Below are 27,970 nucleotides of genomic sequence, written 5' to 3'. Positions count from 1 at the left end.
GTAATAGAGTTTAAAATTTTTTTTACTACGACTCATTCACTGCAATATGTACATCAAATTTTTCAATTCTTTAAAAAAACTGTTTTAGGTAAACTTTTACAACACCCACCCTGCTTAGATCAGTCGATCGATTTTTATCTCACCAACCCCTGTAGGTATGCGTTTTATAATAAAACCAATCACAGTATTAATTAAATCGACTGTTCTACCTCCTCGGAGTTCTAAGTGTATTTGTTCTGTATTTGTTTATACATTAGTAAAAGTTTCGTTAAAATAACTTTCAAAGTATTATAGTTTAATGATCACAGAGGAAAAAATTTTAAATGCCTATAATTTACTTTTGGATTCTTCAACCCGTGAATACACAGCAAGTAATAAAACCTCTGCTTGCAAAGATTTATTCGAATGTATATCCGATAGAAAATTTAGGCATGTATTTGCTTTATTAGCTATTATTACTTTTTATAATTAAAACTAAACAGTATGAGACCTGATTTTCCTAATTACCTCACTGTGGCCGTGAAGGCTTTGCTAAATGCCAGCAATCATAAAGATAAAGATCTTTCTTTGACTGCTGTAGAGTGTTTAAACAAAGCAATAAACGTAATTTGTATTTATATATTCATTATAGTCACTTTCTTATCTTCTGTCGCTCATCTTCAATAAGTTAAAAATCTGTTTTGGCTTAAACTCGGCAATATTTTAATATGTTTAGCTTTACTTCAAGGTATTTTTTTATTTTTCTACGGCTTTTAGAGTTTGATGAGTACCCAAGCTGAGAGGCTACTATTAGAACTTTTTGAAGAAATAAATAAGGTTCTCAATATCTATGTAGTTTTTAGTTTTAACCATCTTTAATATAACTGTTAATAATTTTTTCAGAACGCTTCAACAAAATCTCTAAGAATTGCGTTAACTAAGTTTGCAGAACTATCTCACTTATTAAGACCACTAAAACGCAAAGCTTTTGTAAAGTCGCTCATAACCCCTTTGCGCCAGATTTGCAAACGAGTTGAAGATGAATCTCTTCAGGTATTACGAGTGTTCTCCTTAAAACTCAATTCACAAAACTAGAACGTCATGTTAAGATTGCTTTGGAAACTTCCTTAAGGAAGATCTGCTCGTCGTATGGTCTTTACTTCTCCTCCGCCAACATTTTAGCGTTGCTAAAGACGGGAAAGACTATTTTAATTCACAGCTCCTCCGTGGTGAGACGGGCGGCTTGTTCTCTCATAAGTACTACTTATCTCGCTTACTAATAAACGCTGATGAGCAAAGTGTGTAGGTAGTGTGTGCCAGTATGCGCGATCACCAGAAGCGTTTATCCCTCGCCTGCTTCACGATTTATATTTACTCTCGCAACAGGAGGGGGGCAACAACAACGCTCTACAAGGTAGAACTTTCAGTGTTGATTGTCACTCGGAGGCTCAGATGCACGCGCACGTGTCCCAATAGGTGTTTTTATGTGCTTGTCTAAAATTATTGACGCCATTGTGTCAAGAAATGATACTCATCTTCTTGATTTTGGTAAAAATCTCTACATAAGTATTTAATAATCGCATATTTACTTTTAAGAAGAGGGAACAATTGAACATGATGTCTACCACACTCTTCTTCGCTTTATAAAATCCTTCACTGGACATTTAATAGATGCACCCCCTCCCGTAACAAGCACTATTTTAGAAGCTTTTGCTCGAATTTTGCAGTTGCCTTTTGTTACATCCACCAAAGTATTACGTGAAGGTTAAAAACATTTTTTACTACAAAGTTATGTAAACCAATTTTTTAGTTCAACGCCTTACACGTGTTTCAGGGTGTTGTTTTTATTATTTAATAATTAATAGCACTTATGACAAGTCATAGAGTTCATTAGGGTTATTAGTGAGTGCCAAGGCATTAGCGCCTATGATCTCCAGCTGACTGTGCCTTTGGTGCTGCTTATATAAAGGAAGTAGTCGTACTTACATATACGCAATAGTGTGTAAATTGTACGCACTTTACTGCCTTTTGATCTTCGAGAAGCCTAAGGAGCTTATTACTACTCTCAGCTGTCACTTAAGTTTTTAAGCTTAAATGATTTTGTAATATATAAGCCCCTTAATGATAAGGTTTTTTTTTATAAAGGTTTATGAGAGCTCATCGTATTTAACTTTTATGTTTTGCTGTAGTAAAGTTTTAACGTTATTACCGCTTAAGAACACCTAAAATTATTGTTAATATAAAATAATTTCTTGCTTATTAACTAGTGGTACACTATAATTTTTTTACTGCATATTTTCTCATACTTAGTAATAATACTTTCTTATGATTAAAAAGTTGCGACCCCCTTTTTTATATTTCAATAAAAGAATTTTCTTTCTTATTATCAGTAAATTATATGATAGGAGGTGTTATGAGGGGCCTGTTTAAAGAACTGTTCAATAATTTATTATGCTTTCTTTTGCCTTACAAATCAACGGCACATATAAAAGTTACTGTGAAGACTTCCTCTCTTACTTGCTTGGGCTTATTATATCATGCTTTCTCCCACCTTTCTACTGGTTTTTTGAAATTACTAATAATTATAAATTTCGTCTTTATTTCGTACTGAAGACAACATATACTTAGTAAACACATTAAAGACCTTTTATTCTACTTTTTACATAAATAGACACTCTTGAAAGTTTTTCTACTTGCTTTCAGATAATAGAATATATGAAGCATGAGGACCCCGCTGTCAGAGGTAGCGTCGTCATGATGTCAGGGCGGGTCCTTAAGAACTTGTGCTTCCCCTTTAATACACCTGCGAACCCTTCAAACATTCGAGGTTATGAAAAAGAATGCCAGGGCTTGATGGAAAATTATGAGCAGCTAGTAAACGTTATAATCGAAGGACTTTATGACAAATACCCCGCTACTCAGAAACTCTCAATTTCTGCCACGGGTGTCCACATTGTTTGATACAAATTTTTTCCTGCTTTTTTAAGTCGATTTGATTTATAGGGTTATGTTTCCATTCCTTGTTGCTGTGTACACCTGAAACTGGTGTTAAATTAGCCAAGTCTTTAATACAGCTTTTAAGTAGTGAAAGCCATTGGTCTGTACGACTCGAACTTTTAGAGGTTATTAAGAATATGGACTTTGGGTAATATTTTCATGTTGTATTGGCTTTTTTTTTTTTAATAATAATCCATGGTTTTTTCACTTCAGATATATTACTTATCTGGAAAATTGTTTTGGGCCTGCTTTTGTATCTTCAATGAGTTTTCAGCAGTCGATCTTATCTCTTCTGTTGGCATGTTTAGATGATCCAGTACCGAATATTAGAAAGAAGGCTTCTAACTGTTTGGCTTGCAGCGTCACTTCTTTATCTTTTAGGTCTTTAGAAAGCTAACGATATTATTTGTATTAAATTACGTTGAAAGTAAAACTACTATTTTGTTCTACAATTACCAGCAATTACATGAATGCGGAAATTTGCTTACCACGATGGCTGGCTGTGAGGCAGTCGCTATTACTAACTTCTTTTGGGGCAAGCCCAGCTGATCTAGTGACGGGTTCTCTGAAAATTTGTTGAATTTTAAGCCCGTTGATAAGCTTGAATTATAGCTAACTCTTTGATACTTTTAAGAAAACTTGTCGAAAAACTTTATGGCTTTAGTCGTCTGGATTCAGTAAAGCTTTTGTTGACCGCCCCTTCTTACTGAAAAGCACTTTATGTTTTAGGCTGAGCGGAAGGAGGATTATCGCACATCGTCTCTATCAGGATGCTATAACGCCATTCTTGAAGTCACTAAAAAGTGCGGAGAATACGCCTGCTGGTCAATAAATAAACAGTTAGGATTAAAAAAGTAAAGCTAAGAACAGTTTATCGCCGTGAGACCTTTATTCCAGTTGGTTTCATTTAAACAAACAATAGACAATTTTGCGAGTGTTATACAGACATCATTCTTTTCTCTTTGGAAATTCTATCCACCTCCGAATTTTGTACTAATATACAGCTTCACGCTCTCATACTAGATGTGATGGCGCTCGTACTTAACAGTATAACTGCGTATTTTAAATCAAATTGACCATCTTAGCTATTTATTATCGTTTAGACGACGTTGCATCGGCTAGCGAAAAACTGCTCCCCGACGTCTTTGCTCATCTTATGTGCGTACTTCAAGTCTGTGCAAGCGCCGTCTCACAGTCGATGGTCTTCTTTTCCTGCCAGCTCACTATATGAAGCTTAACACTTTCATTCTATAGGCCCAAGACATCTTTTTTTCCTCTTCCAAGAAGTTTACTAACGGTCAACCACAAGCTAATAGTTCTGAGCAAAGTTCACAATGTCTCTATACTTACGCGGAAGTTCATCTACTTCTTATTGAGGAGTTCAATTTACAGGGATTTTCACACTTAGGAGCAACAAAGCCTATAAAGAGCTTTTCCTTATAATTGAAAAAGTATATAAGGGATCCAAGATAGCCTTAAACACTGAGGAACTCAATATTTTTAAATGCTTTATAAAGTCGGTGCTATCTTTCTTTCCAGTTTTGCTAGACTGCAGTATCATACAGGTAAGTTGCTTAAGTAAGCTTCTCTCTTATATTCATTAACCTCCAGTAAGGGTATACTTGGCGTTTATGATGTTAAGTTTTTAAAAAGCTAATTATAAGTTCTTGCTTATACTTTTACAGCAACAACAAAGCTATGAAAAAATAGTTAAATGTTTAGAGAATTTGTTCCTCTTCTCTCCTAAGGAAACCATTCAATGCGTGGAAGTGATAATTTCTGTGCTTTTTAGCGCTGAGCATACTTCAGCACAAACTGGTTGGGTTTACTGCTTGCTCTTAAAAAATTACGTATAGTTAACACTAACTAATACAGTCTCATTGCCTTTATACTCTCACTTTTATAAGTACTTTTACCAAGAATCTGCCGATATTGATGACTATCATATTGACGCCATTTCTATGTTAGTCCATCCGCGTGCAGTTGTTTATTTTCTTATAATTCCTTCTGATAATAGAGCCTCTAATCTTTCAAAGGGGGAGCAAAACGTAATGCCTACAGTTCTATTCTAAGGAAACATTCAATAATAATCTGATACCTGTAAACACAGGCGCATAAAAATGAGGAACATAGCGATAAGGCCGGCCGACAACGACTATTAAGGCTTTTTGAGAGTCTCGTCCTTAGAGCTAAGCAGGAGTGTTATACCTCCTCTGACCTTGCGTATCACGAGGTTGTCCCTGATTGGCTCTTTACAGGATATAATCGACCACTGAACTAGTCCTGAACAGCACTTCCTGGACTTGCTAATAATACTGATCAATCTACGCGTCAATTACTCGTTACTTGACCATAACAGCGTTTTTGTTGACTTTTTGTTAAAACTTCTCGAGCTAATCCGCTCGGGACACGTAAAGTACTTTTTGTGGACTTTGAACTTTTTTTTTTATATTGAGCTAATTTTTTATATAGAAATCCTTCGGGGGTGGTGCGAGCGGTAGCTCGGTTTTTCTGCACCTTGCTGTCGTCTCATACGGACACGGATGGAAAGGTGACGGAAGACACTGTATTGGACATTTTTCTGCATTTTTTTCACTCTTCTTATACTTCTGAAAGCTACAGCCAGAGGTTTTTTGTTAGGAGATATCGTCGAGCGTTTCTACATTACTTTTAACAGGTTATACTTTAGAGGAGCTGCCGTTGCGGGACTGACTGTTTACTATGAATATTGTGTTGTTAGCTCTGTTGGCTTGAGTGCTAATCAAAGAAAGTCGCTTGAGGCGCTTATGAATTGCTTGCAATGTACAGAGACGTTGGAAGTGCTTTTCCGCACCCTTCAAAATGCTAAATATTCTGAGCTGTATCTCTTGTATTGTTTAACGTTGTTAGTTTTCTTTCCTTTCTCCTTTTCTTAGTAAAAGTCTTGTTTCGAACAAACTTTGCCGTGGAATTACAACGGCATTGAAAGATTTAAATTCACTTGACGAATGCTGTTCATTTAATTATATGAACTATTTCTATTCAGTTATCGATATAGTTTCCTGTAATTCAATAAGTTTTGAAGTTCTATTAGAGACCTTGAACCGGTTGCTTAGCAATCTCTTTATTATGGCAACTGTTTTTACAAAAAATTTATTAAGAGCTCCTGAGAAGAATCCAACTTGCATCCGTGGTGTCCTTATAATCTTACTTATTATACAAAAGTTTATGCTTAAAAAGGCTGCGAACTTGTATTTTTTATCATAAACAGTTTATTAGAAATTTTGGTCTTTATACGAACTACAGAAAAGAAACAAGCCTGTACTTATGCGGATTTATAACATTACGTTTATTGGAGCTCTCTTGCTTTTCTTTTTCTTGGACGGTTATTTATGCTATTTACGAACCGCATGTCCCAGAAGGTGTTACGCTGATTAATATATAGAGCAAATTTAATAAGGATGCTTGTTTATTTTTCAACGTGTTGCAATCCACCCGGCATCTTTTGGCTAAGGCACAATTTCGAGGAGGATTCTATAGCCGTCTTCAGCCAGAAAGCTTAGCTGAATTGGCTCCTCTTCTTAACTGGTAGCAACTTTTTTAAAGAAACACTTATTTAATTTGGTTCAAACTTTTCTCTTTTCAGTTTCCCACTGGTAATCAATGAGAGCCTGAAACTATTTATCGGCGCCTCATTTCTTCCTGAACTGTTTATCAATTGCCTTTTACAAGGATGTTGGTCACTATTCTGGTTGACTTTAACTTTTTCACAAACCTTTCAATATTTCTTATTTGGTTTTTCTTTCCTTATTGCCGTACAAGGATTGAGGCTTTCCTTCCACTGATCATTCAAGACACTTCTGAAACCGTAATTTCCTGGATTCAGAAAGCCCTTCGCCGCAATTCAAAATTAATAGAGATGAGATGCTCACTATTTATAAAAGCTCTTGTTTTTTCCTGCCCTGCACTTTACCTTGGGCAGCTACTTTCCCGGCTGTTTAAAATGATGAACTCGTTTGCCCACTTGCAAGGATTCGCATTGGACTTAATTAATTGGCCGCTTGAGGGAACCGGATTAAACCTTTTGGGCAAGTATAAGGGTGATTTACTAGAAAACTTAAATGCTTATTGTTGTTGTCTTAAAGCACGTGAGCACAGGCACCTCTAATATTCTGACTGCGTCGCTGGAGATAATTCGCATTTTTTCCAAACAACCAGTTTCTGCTACATTAACCATCGCAGGAAAAATTGATTTCTTACTGAAAGTGTTGCTATCGACGCCCTTCGTGGCCTTAATGAAGGCGTGCAAGAAGGAAATAATGCAATATACCAGTGGTACATTCTCTATAGAAGAAGGTTAGCTGCCTTCCCATCAACCTTTTATTAGCAAGTACTTCCCTCGCTGTATGTTATAGAACCTTGGAAAAGTATGTATGCGCAACACCAGACGAATATCACAAGCCTGCAGAGGCTGCGTGATGTCAATGAGCCTTTTACTGAAATTTACACCAGGTTTTTCCCTTTCATATTATCTACAACTTTTTTTGCTGGTCCGGACAGGTATTATATTAACTAGTCTTTTTATTATCGCTTAAGCAATTCTCTACAGCTTATCTCGGCATTTCTTCCACGTAGCTGCCCAGCTAACCCTCCAAGCGGGCAATGCTGCCCCTTTGGACACACTTGTTATGCCGTGTGTTCTTAACATGTCCTTCAAAGAAGTATCTTTTATTCCAGCACGTACCGAATACTCCCTTCCTTACTACATATCCCGGAGACTATGGAGCTTATTGGAGACCCTAAATTTAACACTCGCTACTTGGCAGCATGTATTGAAGCTGTGATGCACATGCCAAGCATAACACATGAACACTTTCTCGATCTTCAAAAATTGTTTATAGGATTTATAGACCAATTAGTTGACGTAAATATCATATTTCGCCCTGAAAATTTTGTCATTAACTATTTGGTATAAAAATCCAGACTCAAGTTCCACACCTCGTTAACTCATTAGGGAAGTTTCTGTATAGTAAAACTTTTTACGAAGTTTACTATCGCTCGGAAAAATTTCAGTCTCACTTCAATAGTGAGGGTATCCAATATACATGCTCACTTAGAAACTTGGTAATGTGAAAGACACACTTCAGATTGGTACTTCGCAGTACGTAAACTAGCAAACAAATCGTTGCCCTCACTGAAAACCTCTAAACCTATTATATATGAGTGGGAGACACTCAAAATAACTTTTTATATTCTCATAAGGTCTTTGTTTATTTGCTTTAGTGTTTAGTTTTATGTAGGTATCAAGTCATTTTAGTTGCTTTGATGAAAATATGGATAACGATAAACTTTTTTTTGAAGCTGTGGCTGCTGTAAACCGATTTACCATGCGTAATACCATTCCGTGGTGGCGCGCTTTACCATTTTCATTCGTTCAACCCGTAGAACGGTTGCCATCTTGTGGCGCAGAATCAACTGCGAAGCCTTTCATTAAGGACTGCTGTGCCACAAGAGCGACTCTATGCCGTCTTCTCAAAGCATTTTATAAAATTCCAATTAAATTACGTGGGATTTCCTGGTGGGAACCTCTAAAGCAAGTTTATTCCTCTTACTTTCCTGTAGGCTTGAGGTTTATATTTCTTAACAACAGAAAAATGGTGGCTCTTCTTGCACGAGCCGATTTTAAATACCTTTTAAAGTTTGGTAGGCGCCAAGAGGAAGAACTGAGCACATCCAGTAAATAAAAGAACTGCTTTTCATATACTTCTCATTTTCTTTTGCTTATAGAAAAGTCCTGTGATTGCCTAGACGTAGCGCTGCACACCTATATAGAGGTTTCTTTGCCGCTCTGTCGTTTTTTGCCTTTCTTACCACTCTTTGTGAGAATGTTAACTTTATTGGATGCTCAAATTCTAAAGTTTTTAAAGAAAAATTTGAAGACTGTGTTCAGCGCCTCGAGTTAATCCCGCTTAAGGGTGAGGAGATCGATACCTTTGCGCTACCAGTTGCAAAGGAGCTCCTTCGCTGGCTGGTATACTCATAAGACAATTATTGACAAGAAAATTTATAGTTAAAGCGTTAACAGAGAAGCAAAGCGTTTGAAGCAAAGTATAACTCCTCCAACTTTTTGGTTGAATTCTTCGGTAAGTAAATCGATTGCTTTTGGAAACTTTCACCTCATATTATATTTGTGTAGTAGCGGAAGACTCCAGAGACGGTGCGCTCATCTGTTCATTCCTTGAAGACTTTAAATCGAAAAAACACATGAGAGACTCAAGGGAAGGCGAATCGAGTAAGCCTGTTTTCAACACGTACGACAGCAACATTGAGGGAAGTAGCAGTGGAAAGAAAGCCATCCACCTCTACGAGAGCGGCGGCAGCAGTAATCTTTCAAATACACGGGACGTCGAAGCTCCTCTTCTTGCAAGAGTCCAAAGCCACTCCGAATGCATGAAACGATTGCCGTCATACTTAATAGTAGACACAAAGCGGCAGTGGCATTCCCTTGGCAGCTTTCTGACCGAGCAGACCCCTAATATATACCACTCTGCCACGGAGCTGGCGGGTCGTCCATTTGAGAAATTTTACCAATACCTCATCTGCAGCTCTGCGGGGAGGCGCTCCCTGTTGTTTCAGGAGGTCATGACGCAGTGCGCCACCACACTTCTGGACATGTTTCCTTTAAAAGAGGTGTTGCAGCGTTAAAACTTATAATCAAAGCAGTTGGCTTAATGACTTGATTTTCAGTCGACAAACAGTGCGCTTCACTGGTGGCTTAAACTTTATGAAACGTGGAAGGAGTATTTTGTTTTTGTGCCCACTGTTATAGAAAGCAGTGGCAAGGTAAGACTAGAGAGCTCTTAGCAATCTCGCTCTCAGTTTCACAATGATTTTTTTATTAAAAAAAGATTTTTGGTGCGTTTTCAAAGAAGCCGGGTTATCAATATTTGCTGGATGATATCTCACGCATAATTAAAATGCAACTGGATTTCTGTTTTGAATCATTAAAAATTTCAGAAAAAAGTACGCGAGTTCTTAAGTTTTTTATAAATCTTTCTAACCCCTTTAATCTCCATTTTTTGTAGATCTTCCCTGGTTCCTCTACGCACGCACTCACTTACTTTTTGCCACCGTTAATAGTAAGGTCACTTCGTAAAGTCACGCGCATGTGCTAAGTTGTCTAGCTATAGGTACAACCTACCTGCTCAAGGGGAAGCACACCCGGTCCATTGTAATTTCCAAGGCTGGTTATCCACTTCATTGAAGCTCATGGCCTCAACCATTTTACCCAATGATGTCGCAGATCTCATTATTAACTTTTTGAACTCCATATTTAACATGGTTGACCTATCAACCCATGCCAACTTATTACAAAAATGCATCGATTTTGTCTTTCGCTTGAGTGGAGTCCTTCTGCGCTTGAAAAAAAAGGAGGTACTGCGTGCTTTCACTTCTGGGTCTCTTCTGGAAGGTAACTAGTAAGTGGGTCGTAGACGAGCGTCCTTCAAGACCTCTGGCTAGCCACAGTGGCGTTGACAAAAAGAAAGGACCTTCCGAGCATGATACTCTGCTACTTTTTAAACGGTTTACAAAAACACTACGGAGGCCTTCTGGCTCATTCCGCGCACAAGTTTCCTTTTCAACTCATGTTTGACTCGTTTGAAAATTTAAGCAGGTTGCATTTCGGCTTCTTTGCCTTTGTAACATATCAATATTTTAATGGTTAAACAGTAGCGAAAAGGGCAGCGTAGCTGGTGCCTTGCCGGTGTCTTGCGTGCTAATGATTTACGCTGGAAGTACTGAGCTCATTTTCTGCACACCTTTTGCCGTTATATAGTTTACTCAGTCGATAGACAAAATGAAAAATTAATGGAAGAAAAAGTCTTATGTATGCTGCGTTGTATAACTCACGCCTGCGAGGCCAATGCACAACTGTACTCACAAATGTTGCCCTCGGTTTTATGTGCAACTTTCCAACCGCAGCAAATACTGTCGCTTACGATGGGTGAGTCCATAAATTAAAATAATACTATTTATAGTTTATATTTTTTTTCTGCAGAGGAGTTTATTAGTTGTGGAGCGCACAATGGAATATATATAAGCAAAATTATATTTGAAGTCATTCGACTCTTAATAACAGACGGAATTAACCTGGAAAACGACCAACTGGTTTGCAGTTCTATAATAAATTCTCTTAATAATTGGGTCCTGCAGAATCCGCGATACGCACACATCTGCTTAACAGTATTATTTTTAGCGGTTTCCAATGAAAAGAGGTTTCTCTTTATAAACTTCTGCTCACCATAACATGCTAATGCCTTGCCTAACAGATCATACTTTATCCTGAGCTACGTGATAAAGTTCTTTGCATTCCCCGAACTATTTCCAAAGCAGCTTTTCCACGCTCTTACTATGGACTTCTATAAAACGAAGGCAAGTACCAGAGTAATTTTGCTATGTTTTACGTTCAACTGTACTCAGATGCTTGAGGCCGCTGATCGCAAACTATTAGTAAAAACGTTCAAAAGTGCTAATTTGTCAATGTATGCCGAAGTTGCTGCGATATGCGAATCATGACAAGTAATGCAAGAGCTCTACTTTATTTTTAATAAAAAAATTCGTTTTTTAAAAGCTGACATTTAAATAAGGTCATAAATTATATAGTAAAATCACTTGAGTTTGATTTCTAGTTTTATATTCATGGCTGCCAGCTCCGAAACAAGATATTTAAAAACATAAGGGACTGCCACAACTTCGATGCCGGCCGAGGTGTTGCAAATTATGCACACGCTCCGGCGCTTTAATGGCGATAGTTATAAAATAACTACCGATTATATACTAGAGACTACCTTCTTAGAAATAGCCGAAGGCTTTTCAAGGAAAGGCGATAAGAGACTACCGCACAGCGTACAGATGTAGCTCTGCAATGACGTGTTATAGGGGAGTTCAACTTAGTAAAGCCGCTTAAAAGGTGCATACGGTAGAGGCGTCCGAACAGTTGAAAAGCCGGTCCTGAAGCAAAAATGAAACGCCGTGCGCAAGAAGGGAATCACGCTCCATTTCACCCAGTCGGATACCCCCTTTCCGGCGTCTACCTTTCACTGGTTGGTGGGTAGTGGGGTCGATGGGCCCTGTGGTTCGTACTTGGAACTTATCGGAAACCTTCAGCAGGGGACTGAGTATATCGACATGCCCACTTTTGATAATAATTTACCATGTGGCGCAGTCTCTGGTAGTACACAACGCCCATGAAAATGTCTACCTCCAGCTCTGTACCATTAATGCCGCTGTACAAACGCTCACTTCCTGTTAACAAATCGACAGCGGCGATCAGCCTGCGCCTTTAAACCAGCAAAGGTTTTTCTTACCGTAATAGTTATAACCGGCCTGGACCAACTGCTGTCCAAAATAGTCGTACGCCGTTTCCTTCTCGCTGAAGGTAAAGGGGGTCGAGTCTAAGCAGAGACCATGCAATGCACCGCTTTTCCCGGCCATACTCTCAATAAGCATGCCTATATCATAAAAGAGAGTCCTAAATGGGCAAAGGCTCGTTAGCGGATACCAATCGTCATGCGGGACGGAAAGGCGTGCGGGTTGATTATCAAGTCTGGCGAGAAACCGCTTTCTGAAAATGGCATGTCCTCCTCACTCCAAAGCTTACTGCACACACCCTTCTGACCGTGGCGAGAGGAAAATTTGTCACCAACGACGGGCTTGCGATTTATCCGGAGCTTCAAGTGAAGCCTCCTGCAGGGAAGGTTAGAGGGGTGGTTGAGGAGCAACCGGACCTGGTCGATCACGGCGGGCTCTGAGTCTTGAACGCGGTGTGTAAAGCGCTTTATGAGGGGCGCAAGACGACACCAATTAACCTTTGTAACGCTCAATCCTCGAGATGTTGGTGTCTGTGTCCACAGTGCAATATAGAGGGTCCCCATAAGAAACCCTCGCGCCAACGATGGGAAGCCCATCGGCATCGACTTTTCCGCGGAGAGCTACGGGCAGTGTTTAAAAGCAGTAGGTTGGCGGTGAGGAGAAGACCCGGAAACCGTGAAGGTCGCTGGGGAGTGTGCCAAAGTGTTTAGATTGGAGGTGTTGTCTAGAGGCTAGATCTACCAGCTTGGACTTGTACACAGCTCCATGCGCGAGCCCTCTCTTGATGCTATGAGGAAAAAGGAATGGAACTATAAAATGATAAAAATACTTCTACAGAGGCCTTGTTTAGAATCATAGCGTCCTCCATATCGTAACCGGTATAGGAAATGACGGCCACAATAGCGTTGGTGCCTGGTAAAGTACGGCGCTTAAAAAAAAACACGAAAAGTTCTGGTTTGGCCAAACCTAACGGGTAGCTGTCCAGGCCGTAATAATCGTACAGCACCGACCTAACGAGGGGCACCTGAGGGGTGTACAAGCGATAAATGCTATTGTCTGTGCGGTGCGGATAAGCAGTGAGTGGGGTGCCCATAGTCTGCTTGGCCATCTGACATTGGTACATGTTGCGCGGCGATTGGTTCAAGTCGCTGAAGGGTATTAGCTGAGGGAGACCCAAGCGAGGGTTACATAGCAGCCTACCTGAACGGAGTCAGGTGGGCAACAACCGAGAGGATATTGCCGGGGCTTTGCTCCATGTGTGTGGTCGCCTCATACCTTTCTTCAGCGCAAACGGCAATATTCAAGAAGACCTTCGTAAGTAACACAAAAGTAGCGATAAACTGGCGCCGGTGGAAGAGCAGAGCAGGAGAAACTTGTTCAAACGTGCCAATAAGTTCGACTGCGGAGGATTCCAAGTGAATGACAGGTCGGACCATGCGCGAGGGGCTGGCAAACAAATACACCCCAGGAAAGAGTCCGCCCAGGGTCTTTTCAATGTGAGTGATCTCTAGACTTGCAGGTACCTTGAAAAAAAATATAAAAAAAACTAATAGCCAATCGGTATAATTAAAAACATTTCCAGCCCTCGCGACTTTTAAATACCGCAAACTGCGACAAAATTCCGCCGCACGCGACGAGTCTATATAACCTTAAATAGCGGTTAAGACTTCCATTGCAATAAATAAAGGTAAACCAACCAATAATGCAGCCATCAAGGTTAACGGACAAATAGGAGGCAGGACAGAAGGTCGAGCTGCTCGAGAGCATTCCAAAGGAAACAGCCAATGCAGGAATACTTGCAGTGTCCTCCGCATAAACAACAATCTTTTTCAAAGTTAGTCGCCATCGAGAGCGCTTCATAGCAATGCAAGCGGGACCTGGCACGTGTGGCTCAAATGGTTCAACAGACCACAGGGCGCGCCGTCCGGAGTATGGACAGGACAAAGAAACCCTGCAAAGCGCAAGTACATTGTGAAAAAGGAAATGAGATGAGATGAGCACCCCAAGCTTCGGGCAGGAGTTTCCTAACAGACGTCGTTCGCATATCGCTGAAAAAGGAGCCGCGATGAACGCTCCGAAAGTGAGACAGATAGCGGTAGAAGTTCAGCTTATCGGCCTTCAACACAAATCCAGAAGTCTTAACAAATATACAGTAGCATAGGCCCCCCTAGAGCGCACCAAAATGCACACTTACCTGCTGCAGATCAAGTCCGGAGCGCGATTTGATGTTTCCGGTAGCAAGGAAGTTGTCGAGGCGGCCCTCCACTGAGACGGGACAAAGTTTGATGCAGCGAGTGAAGTAAGAATCTAGAAAAGATTATTATAGTCAATTAACATACTAAGCGGTAAAGCAGCAGCGAAAGGCACCGCGCGAGAAATCGATCAGAAGGGCATCGCGGCGGGCGTCCGCTTCAATGACCTGTTTGACGCCGTGCAGCCAATCCTGGAGCTTCTCCTTCAGAACGGCCAAGTACAAGTGGCCGGGAAGAAGGACTTCCTGCATCATTGGCTGGTCAAGGTTGTCCAATGAACAACCTCCTTGGGCAGTCCCGTACAGCTTTTGAATCATGTTACTATATAGAGGAAAAAGCGGATTAATTTTAATGCCAGAAAGAGAACAGTAGCCAAAGAGAGACATCAAAAGATCAAACTTCTGAGAAGGTTTGGAAAGATGTACAAAAACAACTTCGTCAATAAGAAATCGGCCCACGTCAAGATCGGAATAGCGAGTCGACAAATTAGTAACTACTCTAAACTTTTTACCTTGCAGGGAAAAATTATAAAATTAATAAGGAAGGTATCTATTATATACAACAGAGCAAACCTAAATAAGTAAGAGCGTGTTCCTGCGTATAAATTCCTTTGTTCAAGCAATCTCTCAACATTCCTTCCAGTCGATCACCAATAAAGCTGTCTGCGTTTTCTGGATTCGCACGGTAGTAAATTTCTTTATCCGTTGCATTCTTCAGCGCCTTGTAAATAATTAATATTTCCTCTTAAACTTTTTTTTCCGTAAGTCATAAGTACAAACCTTTAAAATAAGGACACAAGGCACCAAATATTCACCTTTCATGTAGTGAAAACGAAAGACGCAAGTACCATCAAGAAGGTAATGCAAAGTAACAGTTACTGCAGAAGCATCGCTTCGAACGCAACGAATTTGCACAGCTAGTTTTGTAAAAAAAGTTCCTTTTTTCTTGAAAGAAAAACGACTTATGGACATTGGCTATTTATAAAAAAAGTTAGAAAAAAATTATTATAAAGAATCTTGAAGGATAATAAGTCATATAAATACATAATTTCTTCTTGGCGCAATTAATAAGCGTACAACTTTTTCGATTCCATTTATAATAAAGTAACCGCCAAATTCGGTGGGTTCCTCTCCAACTTTAATTAATGCTGGAATGGACTTGTCGCGAATATTACAACGGTCAGACTTTAAATAAATTAGAAGTATGATAAAAGTTTTTTTATAAAAAGTAGTAAAAGTAGACCTTAACCATAACTGGAATATTTCCTATAGTGAAAGTTTTCGAGTAGGTATTATCATCAACTGTACAGTCAAGTTTAATTTGTAGGGGAGCCTTATAAGAAATGAGTTGTTCGCGACAATGTGTCGGTAATAATTGTTGATGAGCTAAAAAAATTGTATACAAAGACTTTAACTAAATTCTATAGTTATAGAGCAAGAATTGACATTACTTAGTGTAGATACAGGGAAACCAAGCTTAGGATCTGAAAATTTTAATGTGTATATCTTTCCACTGCCATCAACGGCTTCTACAGAATGGAGATTGTTAACAGCAGATGGAAGACCGGAATTTATCATAAAGTTAAAAGAGTCTATGTGAGGCTTGATAAGATCGTGTAGAGGAACATTAACTTCAGTGGGTATATCCGACCTTGTCAAAGTGTTAAAACTCAGGACGGTCATCGCGTAAGTTTATGAAAAAAATCATTTAAGTTTTAAAAAAGAAAAGCTGAACGGCATCTATAAGTTTCAGATAAAGTCCCACGTGACTTCAGTTTCAGATTCTTCCTGTTCAAATTCTTTATATAAGGCTCTTTTCAAGTTAACGTTAGAAAAGACTTCCTCATAATTTAACCAACTCACGCCATAAAATGGTTCTTCTTCCCTATAAGATATGATTTTAATGGTCCTGAAGGCAATCTCTTGGAAAAGCTACCTCCTTTAAATTCAAGTCTAATTAATTAGCAGAAGAATATTCATTACGAATTGCTAAGGTCTTCTAACCGTTTCGTGCCGACTGGATAGAAAAATAAAAGATGATGACTTGATTTTAAAAAACCACACTAGTAATTTCTTTAAACTCTGACTACCTTAAAAAAAATTTATGCAATTGGTTTGTCACACTTACCGGCTATACTAACTTTACAGATCATTTAAGGGAATAAAAAATCCCCTTCTTAACCCCTCATAGGTTACTGTTATCATGTTTACCACTTGTTGTCTAGGTTCAATTTGCAAGAGTAGATCTACGGGAATTGACCTTAAACGACAGGTTCGGTCTGAAACAAGCTCTGATAAATTTGAGTACCATGTTCTAACGAATTAGGCGGCAACCAACAAAACATAGAAGAGTGGTAAATTTGGTTACCAGTGAACGTAAAACAACTCTATTTTAAGCCCCAGAATTATACCTCTTAAAGGGTTGATCTCTGTAGCTCTGAGTTTGCAAGAGTGGGCTGTGCAAGTCACTGAAGGAGCCCGCCTACGAATAATTATTTTCTGAAGAACTTAGTAAAAAATTGCAATCCCTTTATTAACCTCAAAATTCTCTGAAATAACTGCAAATCTTTTTTTTATTAAAAGTAATTCTGAGATTTTATTTAGTTTATATTTTTTATAATATTAATTTGTTTGCAAAAGTTTTGTAGTAAACTTTTTAAGTTTCGAATTGGAAATTTTATTAAAAGTTACTAAATTTAGTAATAAGAGTGAGAAAAGTGACCGAGCATGGGCACCACTACTCCCGTTTCATTTTTACAAATGTTCGGTATTTAATTTAAACATGAAAATTTTGTCATTTTGAAAAGGTTGTTGTGAACTCGCATAGTGCATCTGTTAATTTTTAACGTGTATCTGCTTTTCAAGGTAATAACATTAGTTTTTTTTATCAACTTTGTAAGTGGTTAGTGGCGGGTAGGTAATTAAAGTTGCATCTAATAAAAGAACATACCTGGTTGATAATAAGTTTCTGCAGCTCGTGAATAGACAAAAATTAAGGTCGCTTTGATGAATTTAGTACGCCATGAACTTTCGTTTTAGTATAACTATATTTAACTTGTCCCTATTTAGGAGATACATCCTTGGGATAAAAAAACAGATGCTAAAGCAAACAGCTCAAACATAACCGTTACAAAAAAGTAAACAAAATGATCTTCTCCGAAGCACATTTGAGTGTGGGAGAGAAAGTTTTACAATCAGGGATATTACAACAGTCCTTGTTTTTATTGACAATTTATCAATGTTTAAAGAACCACTAAAAAGATGCCATTATTAAAGATACCCAGCTGTATTTTGTTTACGATGGCAAACAGAAAGCAAGAGCCTTAAGAGACCAGTTTCAGTTTTAGTTTTATCCACAATAATATCACAGACAGGCTTAAAAACTTTTATGCAGACGCCCTATCTCCTTAGTTCAGCTTAAGCAGTCTGCTTGGGTACAGCTCTTGCTCTTAGTTGACAGCTTAGGCTTGGTGATTAAGGAAAGCTCTCGGGGGTATCTGAAAGTATAACAGTGCTTAGCGAATGTGTTCAAAGTTGACCCGCTAAACCGTAGCTGAAAACTCTAAGGTTAACGGCTGCTGGAAAAGAAATCCCATAGCTAAATTAGATATTAGTTACTGTCTAACAGGAACAATATCAGATTCAAAAAAGCATGCCTCAATTATATAACGAAGATTGTTCAATTACTACGAATGCTCGATAAGCTCTCTGTGCTTCGATTAATAATGATTTATCAACTATTTTTTGACCTTCTAGGTTAGTTATTCAAGGCTGAGTACATCAGATTAATCTTAGGACTTGTACTCTAATATATAATTTTCATTCTCCTTAAAGAGGGCATTTTTTCTTCTTCGGCGTGGTGGAAAATTATTAATTTTTTAAGGTCTAGAAATTACTCAAGTGCTCGATTTAAGAAAACTCACTTTATCGCCTCAGAGGAGTTAGAAATTCTAAAATCGCTGTCTAGGGTTTAAAAACCAAACTGTTGTACTGCTGCCGATGATAGACTAGTTTAGCTGTCTGCTCTTGAACCTTTGGCTACCTTTTCCTAGGAGCCTACTCGATAATTTCAGCTCAAGCCCTGGAAGAAGTTCGCTAGATTTGTTGTAGTAATGAGAAGTAAGCGCTAGTTACTTCTCTTAGCAACATCATAGCATAATACTACCCATACCAAAAAGAAAAATAAAAAGTGAGCTGATAATGACAACTTTCATTTCAAAAGACCAACCAACAAAGTTCGATAAACAGCTTTTAAGTTAGTTTATCCAATGTATTTGCAAGACTATAGCTAATGCCAAGGGCAAAGATGAGCAAAATAATTATTAGTTTGCCCGGGGCCCTTCGCGGCTATCTTATAGTACTACTAGCTAATATTTATATACACACAGAGCTCATACTATACATACATTCATTATACATATAATACAAGCACTATGTCACCAAGCGAGGAGCCAATAAGAGCGCTCCCACCGGCAGCCTATAGACGCAGACAAGTGCCATTCCGTCACTCATTACACAAGTCAGTTAAGCAAAAGCTTTCGCACGCAGTTAGTAGCTAGAACCAATATACTTATGTAACTTAGCATGTTTCACCAAATTATCAACCAATGTTCAACATGATTATGCAGCAAGTTACGAAGAACAGCCACACTAAGGCAACATTAGTAGTAATCGCGCAAGACGTTTAAATTTAGTGTCATATAGATTCATCAGGATTGACATAACACTGCTTTATTCGGAGTTAGGTAACTTTTAGCCGATTGATTTATCTTAAAACGCCGGACAGTACCTTTCAGATATAGGTAAATTAGAACCTGCTTCAAGAGTCTATTCCCTGCTCTGTTTTTACCATTTTTAAGAGCATTTTTTTCAACACCCAACGAACCTACTACTCCCCAAAGTAACGTGCAAGCTTCAATGGTTCAACAATCTAGCAGGGCGACCATTATCAGAGTCAACGGTTTAATCTTTCAATGAATGGAGTATGAGTCGAGGGCAAATCGCTTTAGTTCACATTTTTATTTCAACGAAAGTCACGAAAGACATCGATCCTAGAGGGATTCTAAACGCCACCAGACGGCATAGTGTTTATACCAACACGTCAGACCATCTTTGGATGGTACTCTGTAGTCTTCATTCGTTGTTTCCAATTACCGGAAGAGATCAGGAATAACAAGGGCAACAGGCGCATCAAGATAGGGCTCGATCTTTTCGGACGCTATACGACATGCTTCTAGGGACAAAAACCAATATCCTCTCTTTGCATGAAGAGTGTACCACAATGACGGAAGGCTCACAAGGTTCGAGCCAACAGTCCAAGGCACACAAAAACGCGCCTAATGCCTCCACTAAAGACACCAACCACCACCGCTGAGGTATAACCCAAAGCACCTAACTTTAAATCATGATAGAATGATAGCCTAGGTAGCGATGAACCCATGGGCAAAGAAGGTTGCATGCATACGCCCGCGATAAAAGCGAGATAAAAAAAAAAATGGTTAAATGAGTGCACAAGACATGCGCAAGCAACGAGAAAAACGCTTGAGCCGACAAAAACGCATCTCTCTTAATACGTGTTCTTCAAGGTGCTTAATTATTACAGTTAACAGCACTAAATTGACATGCCCATGTTAATCGCTTTTTTACTCGGGTCTTTATAAAGTTAAATCCCTAAAGTTTGGTACTAAGGTTGTTTAATAGGTTTATTAACTATTAGAGCAAATATGTTTTGTCCTATTTAATGTTAAATTTAAAGAATTTGACTTGTCTTTAGCAGACCAGTTGCATATGAAGAAAAATACAATAGACATTTTAAGTAAGGTTCAATTATACGACAAATAGTGTGCTTAATCGGGTTGCGTTATTTAGTTAAGTTTAAATAGAGTTTATAAACTCTGACAGGGCCTTTAGTAAACTGTCAAAGAATGAGGGCCTGAAGGGTCTTTTTGTTTATTTCGATTTTTAGCAGAATAATTTAGCGAGACTTCTAAGTGTTTTTTATGTTCGGATTGATTAAAACTTACCCGGTACCGTTCTCTGAAAGTTTAATAGGAGGACAGGAGTTAGCTAGCCCAAAATAGGCAAAATAAGTGGTTAAGCAGGGCACTGAGCTTGAGCTTAAAAACCTCATTTCAATATTATCTAGTAATCAAAAGGACGCTTGCTGGTAAGCTGACATACTTGGTTTGGAGAGATCCGATCTAAAGACACTCCTGTATCGAACACAGTTTTATTGAAGCAAGAGGTTCATGGTATTCACTATGTCGTAAGCATAGCAATAAGCAAATTAGCAAAATAGAATATATTACCTTATTAAGCAACATTAATGTTATTGAAATAAGAACCAATCTGAATAAGGACTTGTTTCTAATTTTAGTCATTAAAAAATTGTATTTAATTATATTAGAGGGGAGAGCTTCTCTTAGACGGAGCATCGTTATTGACCTTAATGATTTACAGTCTTTTAGGCTACTGCTTAATAAATGCTTGTAAATTCTAGCTCTGGTTAATGTTTCTAAACCAAGTTTAGGCGAATAGAATTTATTTAATTGTCCAATTAATCTTGGAGGAATTAGAGTATATTTCAATGTCTTTGTTCAAACAAGACGGAAGTCTAGGTTTATTTTTGTTATTAAGTAGGAGCTTGTTGAAGTTTCTCATAAAAGGTCAAGGTTCTTTGTCTTCTATTGTTGGTCAATAGTGGCTAGGAAGACAAATACCACCTGCTAATTTGCACCTTTCATAGCTTTTTTAAAGGCCTTATAAAGTTTAATCCATTTTTAATAGTAGCTATTTCTAACTCACTTCTTTCATTTTCAAACTGGTGTTGGTTTCTATCTCTATAACCGTGAGCGAGGATTCATAAAGCGCTATAGTAATCTGATATGGAATCATATGTAGTTTAAGTATAAGAACTGTGTTGAGTTTATACTCTGGAACTGTTGCTTGCAGTATTAAGTCCTCTATTTCTTTCATAAAGACGGTTATATTCTCCTTGTCGATTTTAACAGGATTAAAAAACTTAATTTGGAATATATTTTCTGTAGTTCCACTGATTTCAAAGTTAGTCATGCTTTACTTAAAGTTTAACCCCAGAAAGTGTTAAGAAGGTTCTTGGTTAGTTTTTTATTGAATTCTATTACACCAGGGTGCTTTTGACCGTCTATAGTTTTTCCTGTAGCTTTAATGTAGCTAGTGTATTTACCGGGGTACTGAAAATTGATTGAATATTTAAAGAGAAACATAGTTTCTACTGTGATTTGATATTTTAGAGACTTTAAATACCTGACATCAGTCAACTAAAGTCATCTAATCCCTCTCACGCCTAGTGAAGCATATGGCGTTCAATATCAGTACTTTGAATGCCTTTCGCTGGAGCTAAAGAATTTCGAGCAAAACCCAACTTATCACCAATCAAGTAGTTTAAGTAAGATTTTAAATTACCATAAAAATCAAATCCTAGATTGAATTTAGGTTCTTGAGGGAAGCCCTTAGTAGTCAACAAACACCCTAGTCTTTTCTAAATTATTGAACAGTCCTACGCATGACCTTCAACTGCATAGGGAAGGAGCGCCTACACAAAAACTAATGTTTAGGTTTCAATTACCAAATTTAAGCGCGGTTTTCCCAAATTGTAAGTAACAACCAATAAATTACTTTATGACAATTAAAGATTAGTTACATAGAAGGAGGCCGCTAAATATAAATGAATAAAGGTTAATACACACTCTAGGCTGAACCGTAAGTAATGGCATACATAATACCCAACGCAAGATGCCTGGATGCATAAGGAGGCCGGGCACCCAATGAATAGACCCATAGGTCTGGGTGTTCAAACACACGTAATCGGTTTCTGCTTTAAAAACGCTGACTCAGAGCAGCTAGATGTGCAACCCAAAGCCAATTCAGAAAGAAACCCATTCTAGAGCTAGTAATAAGGGCACTACCCTAATACTTCCTCCATAGCTCCTAATGAAAATCTCTAAACCATGGTGAAACCAGTATTACTTGGCGGTCCGCAGCGGTACTCATGCTATAAAGCTTTTATAACATACGTCACATTAAAATTTGACAGAAAGGAACAAGTGGTCATACCCTCCTGGGAGCGCTAAAAAAAAAAGCGCGTTTAGGGGAGACAACTAGCGTTTAAGGTGCTGATAGCCGAAGAGACCTGGTGGGCCACCTTTCCTCATTGAGGTGTTTTTTTTCCCACCACCATCCTATGCTGACTGACTAGAGTCCAGGCTTGAAACGCCAGCTTTTCGGAGCAGCGGGGGTTACGCCTTCAGGTGATATATGAGCGTCCTCTCTTACCCAAAACAGGAGTATGTGGTATTATTTTTTTACTTAGGAAACCTAATATATCAGTAAGGTACAGCCCGTTTAAATAGTATACTAATAACTAAAAATACATAATACCAATAAACATGCAATAAACGTGCGAGTAAGCTTGAAGGGGGGGAGGGGTTTCTCGGAACATTCGAGGTGGTGGCCCCTAGGGTTGGCTTTCAATCGGCAACACCATTTTATACCCCGAAACCCTCCAAGTAGACATCCTAAGGCCCATCCCGGGGTAAACACCTAAACAGCGAAACTTTCGACCTAATAGGTAGTGCTGGCGCCGCACCAGCTAAGCCCTCGCCCTTCAGGGCCGCTAGGTCTCGGTTAGAGGATAAGCAAAGTAACACTTTAAAAATACTAAAATAGCCCTTTTTTACTAGTTATTTTTTGCCCTCAGTACGCGTAATATAATATATATTAGGCGCCTAAATCAAAGGTGGTAGTAGGAAAGAAGCAGAAAAAGGTTTTACTGAACTGCTCTACGCCTGCGCCCGTATAACAAAAGTGAGATAGAAGGCGCAGTTACTTGTAATGCATAAATATAATATATACTGAAATATAAAGATCTGTCGAAGCCTAATAGTATCATCTCAACTTAAAAGCAATCAATGTTCAGGTTTGTAGTGCTAAAAAGTCCAAGTATAATTGAATATAATAGACAAAATCTAAAATATATAATCTATATAGAAATAATTTGTAACCTAGAGAATAAATAAGCCTAGTAGTAGCTAACTTAGTGTATTGGAGTAAAACATATCGTACTCAAATACCACACACTCCGGTCTAGTATAAAGAAAATTCAGGTATAAAATATAGGAAGTATAAACTCTATCAACAAGTGAAATTATCATATAATAAAATATATAACTTAAATACATATATAAAGTTTGCTATTACGTACTCAAAAAGTTTATATATTATGCTTATTCTAAAAAATTTAAAATAGGCTAGATGCTGTATAAAGAATATCCAAAATAAGGAGAACTCCAAAACGTTGTACTATCTAAGCATAATGCATCTAAATTATAGGAAACGCTAAAATAGATGAACACTATGTTATTAAAACATAGCGTACTATAATGTAAGTGACTAAAACAGCTCCATTTATTAAACAGAATAGATTAAACTATAGCCGAACTTATCTTCTTTATATAAAAAATTATTTTTATAGACAAATATACTTAAATTTAAAAGCCGGCTAAGTGGTGTAGGGTCATAAAGAAGTCGGTAGACTGGCCAGGATAAAGTTCTCGGTATACAAGAGATCGCGTGCAAGACGATTATTATTACTAAGGCCAAACTTTTCTTATAAAAGCTTAACTTGTACTCTTTAATTTAATTACCAGCTTTATTTTTTTCTTTACTATAATAAGGCTTACGGGGATTTAAGTCCTGTAGGCTTAAAGCTCTTTTATTTAACAAGCAGCTCTTATTTTTTTTTAGATAAGTCACCGCCGATGGCCTTTTTAGTCAAGCAGTTATTTTAATCGAGTTTCCAAAATTCAATATCATCTTTCTGGCCTGTACCGTTCTGAAGCTCAAACTTATTCTCTTCAAACCACTTCCCAAGAGACGACACCACTTCGTCAATCCCTACTCCCTTCATAGTCGATGTTTTGTAAACGCCAACCACGTTTAGTTCTAAGTAAAAAAAATTTCAAACAACTCCCTAATGTTAATTTATACTCTCCACCGTGCAATAAATTCTGATAGTGAACGTGATTTTCTATCTGAATCATTTTTTGGTAGAGCTGCGAAGAAGACAACAAGTCGACTTTGTTCCAAACAAATAAACAAGGCCGACACAAAAGAGTCGAATTATACTCTCTAAGTTCCAACTATAAGCAATTCTTTAGCCAAAAAAAAAAACTTCCTATAACGAAAAGCATACAATTAGCTGAGCTAACGACTCTACAGGGTCAAAAAAAGCATCCTAAAGCATATGGTATAAAAAATGAGAACACGGACAATACAAAGCAACAAAGAACTTACTGAAGCACTCAACTGAAAACCATTAACATCCACTAAAAAGATCAAAAATTTGGTACGTTCGATATGCCTCAGAAAGCGAAAACCAAGCCCCAAATTTTTATGAGCTCCTATAATAGTTAAAAGATCGGTGTTCGCGGATGAAAAATGATTTTCATAAAAAGTGACCTGCGATCAATCCAGGTAAGTCTGCTACCCGAATGACGTCACCAGACTTTGTTTCCACCACACCCACTTCGGGCCGCAACGTAGTGACTAACAAAACCATAAATAGTAATATAAAAGTTGTAACGTCGGCAGAAAGCAACAGAGAGTGTGCGGATGGCCTACAAGGATAAGAGGCTATCTTCGGCTCCACCGATGAGATGACGCTTAGAAGTGTGGACTTCCCGGCGTTAGGGAAACCAATCAATCCGACATCGGCAATAGTTTTGAGCTCCAAAAACAAATTTCTAATATTTACGTAATAAAGTACGGTAAAAGTAAATAATTGAGCGGCTAACCGTCTTTCCCTATCTGTGGGACGGTAGGGAATGGGGGTGTCCTCAGAACCGCCCAACCCGCCTTTAGCAACTAACACTTCCATTCCTTCTCTATCAATATCTGCGATAATCTCCTTTGTCGTTCCTATTTAATAATTTAGGTTAACTTAAAAAAAGGTTTAAAGAAAATTATACTAACGAAACAAAGCGGTTGTATGCTTAAATTAGAAAGCGGAAAAAATACACTTATACAATACTACAGTTCTGTTAAAAAAAGCCTAGAAGCAAATGTATTTAAAAATAGTATTTATATGTAAAGTTTACTACCATATGATACATGGACATCTTAGATAAAGTGGATAAATCACAAAGATAAAGATTCCTTAAACTCAATAAAGCTATAAAATACAGTAAAACACAAGTATTAGCGATTAGCGCGTAGTAAAAACAAAAGCTTTGTATTTAACAAGTAAACAAAGAAAACCCACCATCCCTAATAATCGTGCCAAGGGGAACTGGGATTAGTAAATCTTCACCACTTCGGCCTCTGCGAGAAAATCCACGGCGACAGGGCTTGTAAAAATAATATAAAACTTGTTTAAAAATTATGGTTAAAAATTCAAAACTAACAAATGCTTCAAATACCTCGCCAGGACCAGCGATATACTTGCCTGAAGAGGGTAGGTTACAATCTGCACCAACAAGAGTCACACTATTTAATAATTATAAAGTTGCACTTATATTTAAAAAATAAATAAAACCAACCTTCCTCCATTTCCACCAAGTCCACCAAAAGTGGGTCCACCAAATCCTCCTTTTCATATATAAACACAGAGTTCGCTGAACCCATAAGAAACGTTCAAGCTAATCACCCGTCCCACCAGAAACGTGAACATAGCAGTGATCCCTAAAGTCAACTTGATGTCGAATAGGATATTTAACTATTTTAGAACTGGTATCAAATCCATATTTTAGCTTATTTTTAATTGAAGGTCTGCAGATGAATTTCAATATACGTGGAAATAAATATATAGTTATCTGATAAGCTAACTACTGCAGAATGGACATTACTTGTAAATAATTTTTTTCTTAACATATAAACGAAAAAGAGACTTAAGCCGGGAAACATATAGTGGTGAGAAGGACGTTGAAACATCTTATATTAGAAAAGTTACATATTTAATAGTTATAAAACCAAAAATAAGGTTATTTATGCCAAAATAATAAGAAAAAACAATGAGGGAAAAAACCTGAAAGATGAAAACCAGCGTACAAAAAAAATCGAGCCAAAAGCATAAGAGAAGGTGAAATATATATATATAATTAGGTTATAGTGTTTAACTAAATACTGTCATGGCAAGCCGTTGATGTAGGCACTTAGACGGCACGCCTAACAAACTATATACCGTTCAATTGACCACTTCTGTAGTCGCGTGCTAACTTTGACTGAAAATTTGTAAGTTCTTAATATTAAAACTAAACACTTTTTCCTTTAATTTTATTACTTAATTATCTAAAAATACTCTCTTTTTTCCATTGGAAACAAGGGAAACTTCACTGTCTATCCTTGTATCAGGGGCTTGCTTACATAAGACTTCCACTTAAGATCAAGGGTGAATTGTCTACCCAGACTACGCCTGTTTTTAAGTTTGCCATAAAAATAAATGTAGTGTTTTGCCAAGGGCATAAGAGGAAATAAAAACGCCCTTACTTTTTCACACTCCGATTAATTCTTTCTCTTTTACTAAACGAGTACTTTACCAATGAATCAAATCTCGAAATTGGTTTATTTTGTTAACTGTATTAGAAAGTTGTGATTCCGTTGCACTTATAAACCATAAAGTTGATACCACAATCCTATCGTAAACTGGCCAAAGATAATTTATCGTTCTTCTCGCAATTTTATCACTTAAGGAAGGAGAACTGATACTAACCCTCAGATGACGCATTATGTACCTTAGAAGTTTTAATAGACAAAGTAGAAAAATTAATCTCATTCCATTGTGGAAACCAAGTATATATACTTTAGTTATGCGTCTACTACCGTGCATTTATTTTTGCACCGTTCACTTCCCACTTTCTTGCATGAACCAGCTAATATTGTTTTTGCTAGTTAAAGTTTTTACGCTTGTTGACTTGCCAGAGAGGTTACAATAGGGCGCTGATCAAGAAGGATGACAAATGAAAGGTCTTTTTCATTCATGACTTGATACATGATGCGAATACCAAAAGATTCCATTTGGTAATTCTAGATCACCTGCTGTGTTTCACACTTTTATAAATAGTTTAAAAAAAACCCTAAAAGTTGCCTTTACCAAGAAGTAAAGGTTAGCATAATCTTAACCGCAGAGATTCCCAAAAAAAAGGGGGGGTGCAATTTTAAGTCAAGCTTGACTTCCGCTTTTGGTGTGCCCTTCCATAAGTGCATTAAATATTTTTTGTGTCCGTTGTTTTTAACCACAAAATTCTATTTTTCGCACAGTGTGTCATCTTCAGGTGCTTAATATTCTTTTTATGGGGGTTTGTTGGGCGGAAACAACTTTATATATTTAAAAGTTCTGTTTATAACATTTTTGGAATT

General features: G+C 37.8%; 5 protein-coding genes across 6 annotated transcripts; 3 read left to right on the top strand and 2 right to left on the bottom strand.

The window, feature by feature from the left end:
* Positions 1 to 483: 483 nt before the first annotated feature.
* LOC135121874 (huntingtin-like) lies at positions 484 to 6,058 on the top strand. The gene is made up of 27 exons (XM_064046154.1): positions 484 to 603; positions 757 to 816; positions 883 to 1,032; positions 1,089 to 1,236; positions 1,286 to 1,393; positions 1,456 to 1,527; positions 1,579 to 1,743; positions 2,385 to 2,540; positions 2,651 to 2,923; positions 2,983 to 3,124; positions 3,190 to 3,357; positions 3,436 to 3,536; positions 3,589 to 3,653; positions 3,706 to 3,830; positions 3,899 to 4,023; positions 4,080 to 4,177; positions 4,231 to 4,312; positions 4,369 to 4,541; positions 4,662 to 4,794; positions 4,852 to 4,939; positions 4,994 to 5,024; positions 5,087 to 5,209; positions 5,268 to 5,392; positions 5,449 to 5,604; positions 5,654 to 5,836; positions 5,892 to 6,000; positions 6,050 to 6,058. Exons 1-27 carry the CDS (start codon positions 484 to 486, stop codon positions 6,056 to 6,058), a joined length of 3,288 nt encoding a protein of 1,095 aa, XP_063902224.1.
* LOC135121869 (uncharacterized) lies at positions 6,009 to 8,336 on the top strand. Its single transcript, XM_064046148.1, has 12 exons — positions 6,009 to 6,062; positions 6,117 to 6,206; positions 6,262 to 6,340; positions 6,401 to 6,543; positions 6,602 to 6,706; positions 6,778 to 7,055; positions 7,114 to 7,311; positions 7,371 to 7,515; positions 7,565 to 7,676; positions 7,733 to 7,879; positions 7,939 to 8,047; positions 8,103 to 8,336. The coding sequence occupies exons 2-12, from the start codon at positions 6,184 to 6,186 to the stop codon at positions 8,243 to 8,245; spliced, it is 1,482 nt and encodes a 493-aa protein (XP_063902218.1). The 5' UTR covers positions 6,009 to 6,062; positions 6,117 to 6,183; the 3' UTR covers positions 8,246 to 8,336.
* A 192-nt stretch (positions 8,337 to 8,528) lies between these two features.
* Positions 8,529 to 11,586, top strand: LOC135121868 (uncharacterized). Its single transcript, XM_064046147.1, has 17 exons — positions 8,529 to 8,552; positions 8,606 to 8,691; positions 8,743 to 8,789; positions 8,840 to 8,986; positions 9,041 to 9,098; positions 9,152 to 9,645; positions 9,703 to 9,798; positions 9,864 to 9,978; positions 10,041 to 10,094; positions 10,140 to 10,202; positions 10,259 to 10,389; positions 10,449 to 10,630; positions 10,687 to 10,751; positions 10,802 to 10,960; positions 11,015 to 11,231; positions 11,286 to 11,388; positions 11,437 to 11,586. The coding sequence occupies exons 2-17, from the start codon at positions 8,610 to 8,612 to the stop codon at positions 11,530 to 11,532; spliced, it is 2,109 nt and encodes a 702-aa protein (XP_063902217.1). The 5' UTR covers positions 8,529 to 8,552; positions 8,606 to 8,609; the 3' UTR covers positions 11,533 to 11,586.
* LOC135121873 (uncharacterized) lies at positions 11,537 to 16,261 on the bottom strand. Its single transcript, XM_064046153.1, has 24 exons — positions 16,030 to 16,261; positions 15,822 to 15,964; positions 15,623 to 15,763; positions 15,359 to 15,553; positions 15,152 to 15,299; positions 14,964 to 15,090; positions 14,695 to 14,900; positions 14,522 to 14,634; positions 14,329 to 14,464; positions 14,205 to 14,278; positions 14,025 to 14,151; positions 13,902 to 13,975; positions 13,701 to 13,850; positions 13,528 to 13,637; positions 13,294 to 13,475; positions 13,157 to 13,239; positions 13,002 to 13,107; positions 12,825 to 12,947; positions 12,518 to 12,769; positions 12,324 to 12,467; positions 12,170 to 12,261; positions 11,935 to 12,117; positions 11,805 to 11,876; positions 11,537 to 11,753 (listed from the first exon to the last, which is right to left on the bottom strand). Exons 1-24 carry the CDS (start codon positions 16,259 to 16,261, stop codon positions 11,625 to 11,627), a joined length of 3,342 nt encoding a protein of 1,113 aa, XP_063902223.1. The 3' UTR covers positions 11,537 to 11,624.
* Positions 16,262 to 24,302: 8,041 nt separating this feature from the next.
* LOC135121871 (GTP-binding protein 10-like) lies at positions 24,303 to 26,590 on the bottom strand. 2 transcript variants are annotated; one of them, XM_064046150.1, is made up of 12 exons: positions 26,461 to 26,590; positions 26,262 to 26,383; positions 26,155 to 26,203; positions 26,035 to 26,101; positions 25,878 to 25,982; positions 25,411 to 25,534; positions 25,238 to 25,359; positions 25,076 to 25,162; positions 24,911 to 25,017; positions 24,810 to 24,851; positions 24,612 to 24,756; positions 24,303 to 24,559 (listed from the first exon to the last, which is right to left on the bottom strand). In XM_064046150.1, the coding sequence occupies exons 6-12, from the start codon at positions 25,491 to 25,493 to the stop codon at positions 24,402 to 24,404; spliced, it is 744 nt and encodes a 247-aa protein (XP_063902220.1). In that variant the 5' UTR covers positions 25,494 to 25,534; positions 25,878 to 25,982; positions 26,035 to 26,101; positions 26,155 to 26,203; positions 26,262 to 26,383; positions 26,461 to 26,590; the 3' UTR covers positions 24,303 to 24,401. The 2 variants fall into 2 exon arrangements, with proteins under 2 accessions (XP_063902220.1, XP_063902219.1); XM_064046149.1 differs by having other exon boundaries at positions 25,878 to 25,962.
* Positions 26,591 to 27,970: the final 1,380 nt, after the last annotated feature.

The sequence above is a fragment of the Zophobas morio genome, unplaced genomic scaffold, assembly GCF_036711695.1.
Source record: "Zophobas morio isolate AGI-343-1 ecotype UQ-CSIRO unplaced genomic scaffold, CSIRO_AGI_Zmor_V1 ptg000759l, whole genome shotgun sequence".
In the NCBI taxonomy this organism is placed as follows: Eukaryota; Metazoa; Arthropoda; class Insecta; order Coleoptera; family Tenebrionidae; genus Zophobas; species Zophobas morio.
The sequence above is the reverse complement of the archived record's forward strand: the minus strand, read 5'-3'. Positions and strand labels throughout refer to the sequence as shown.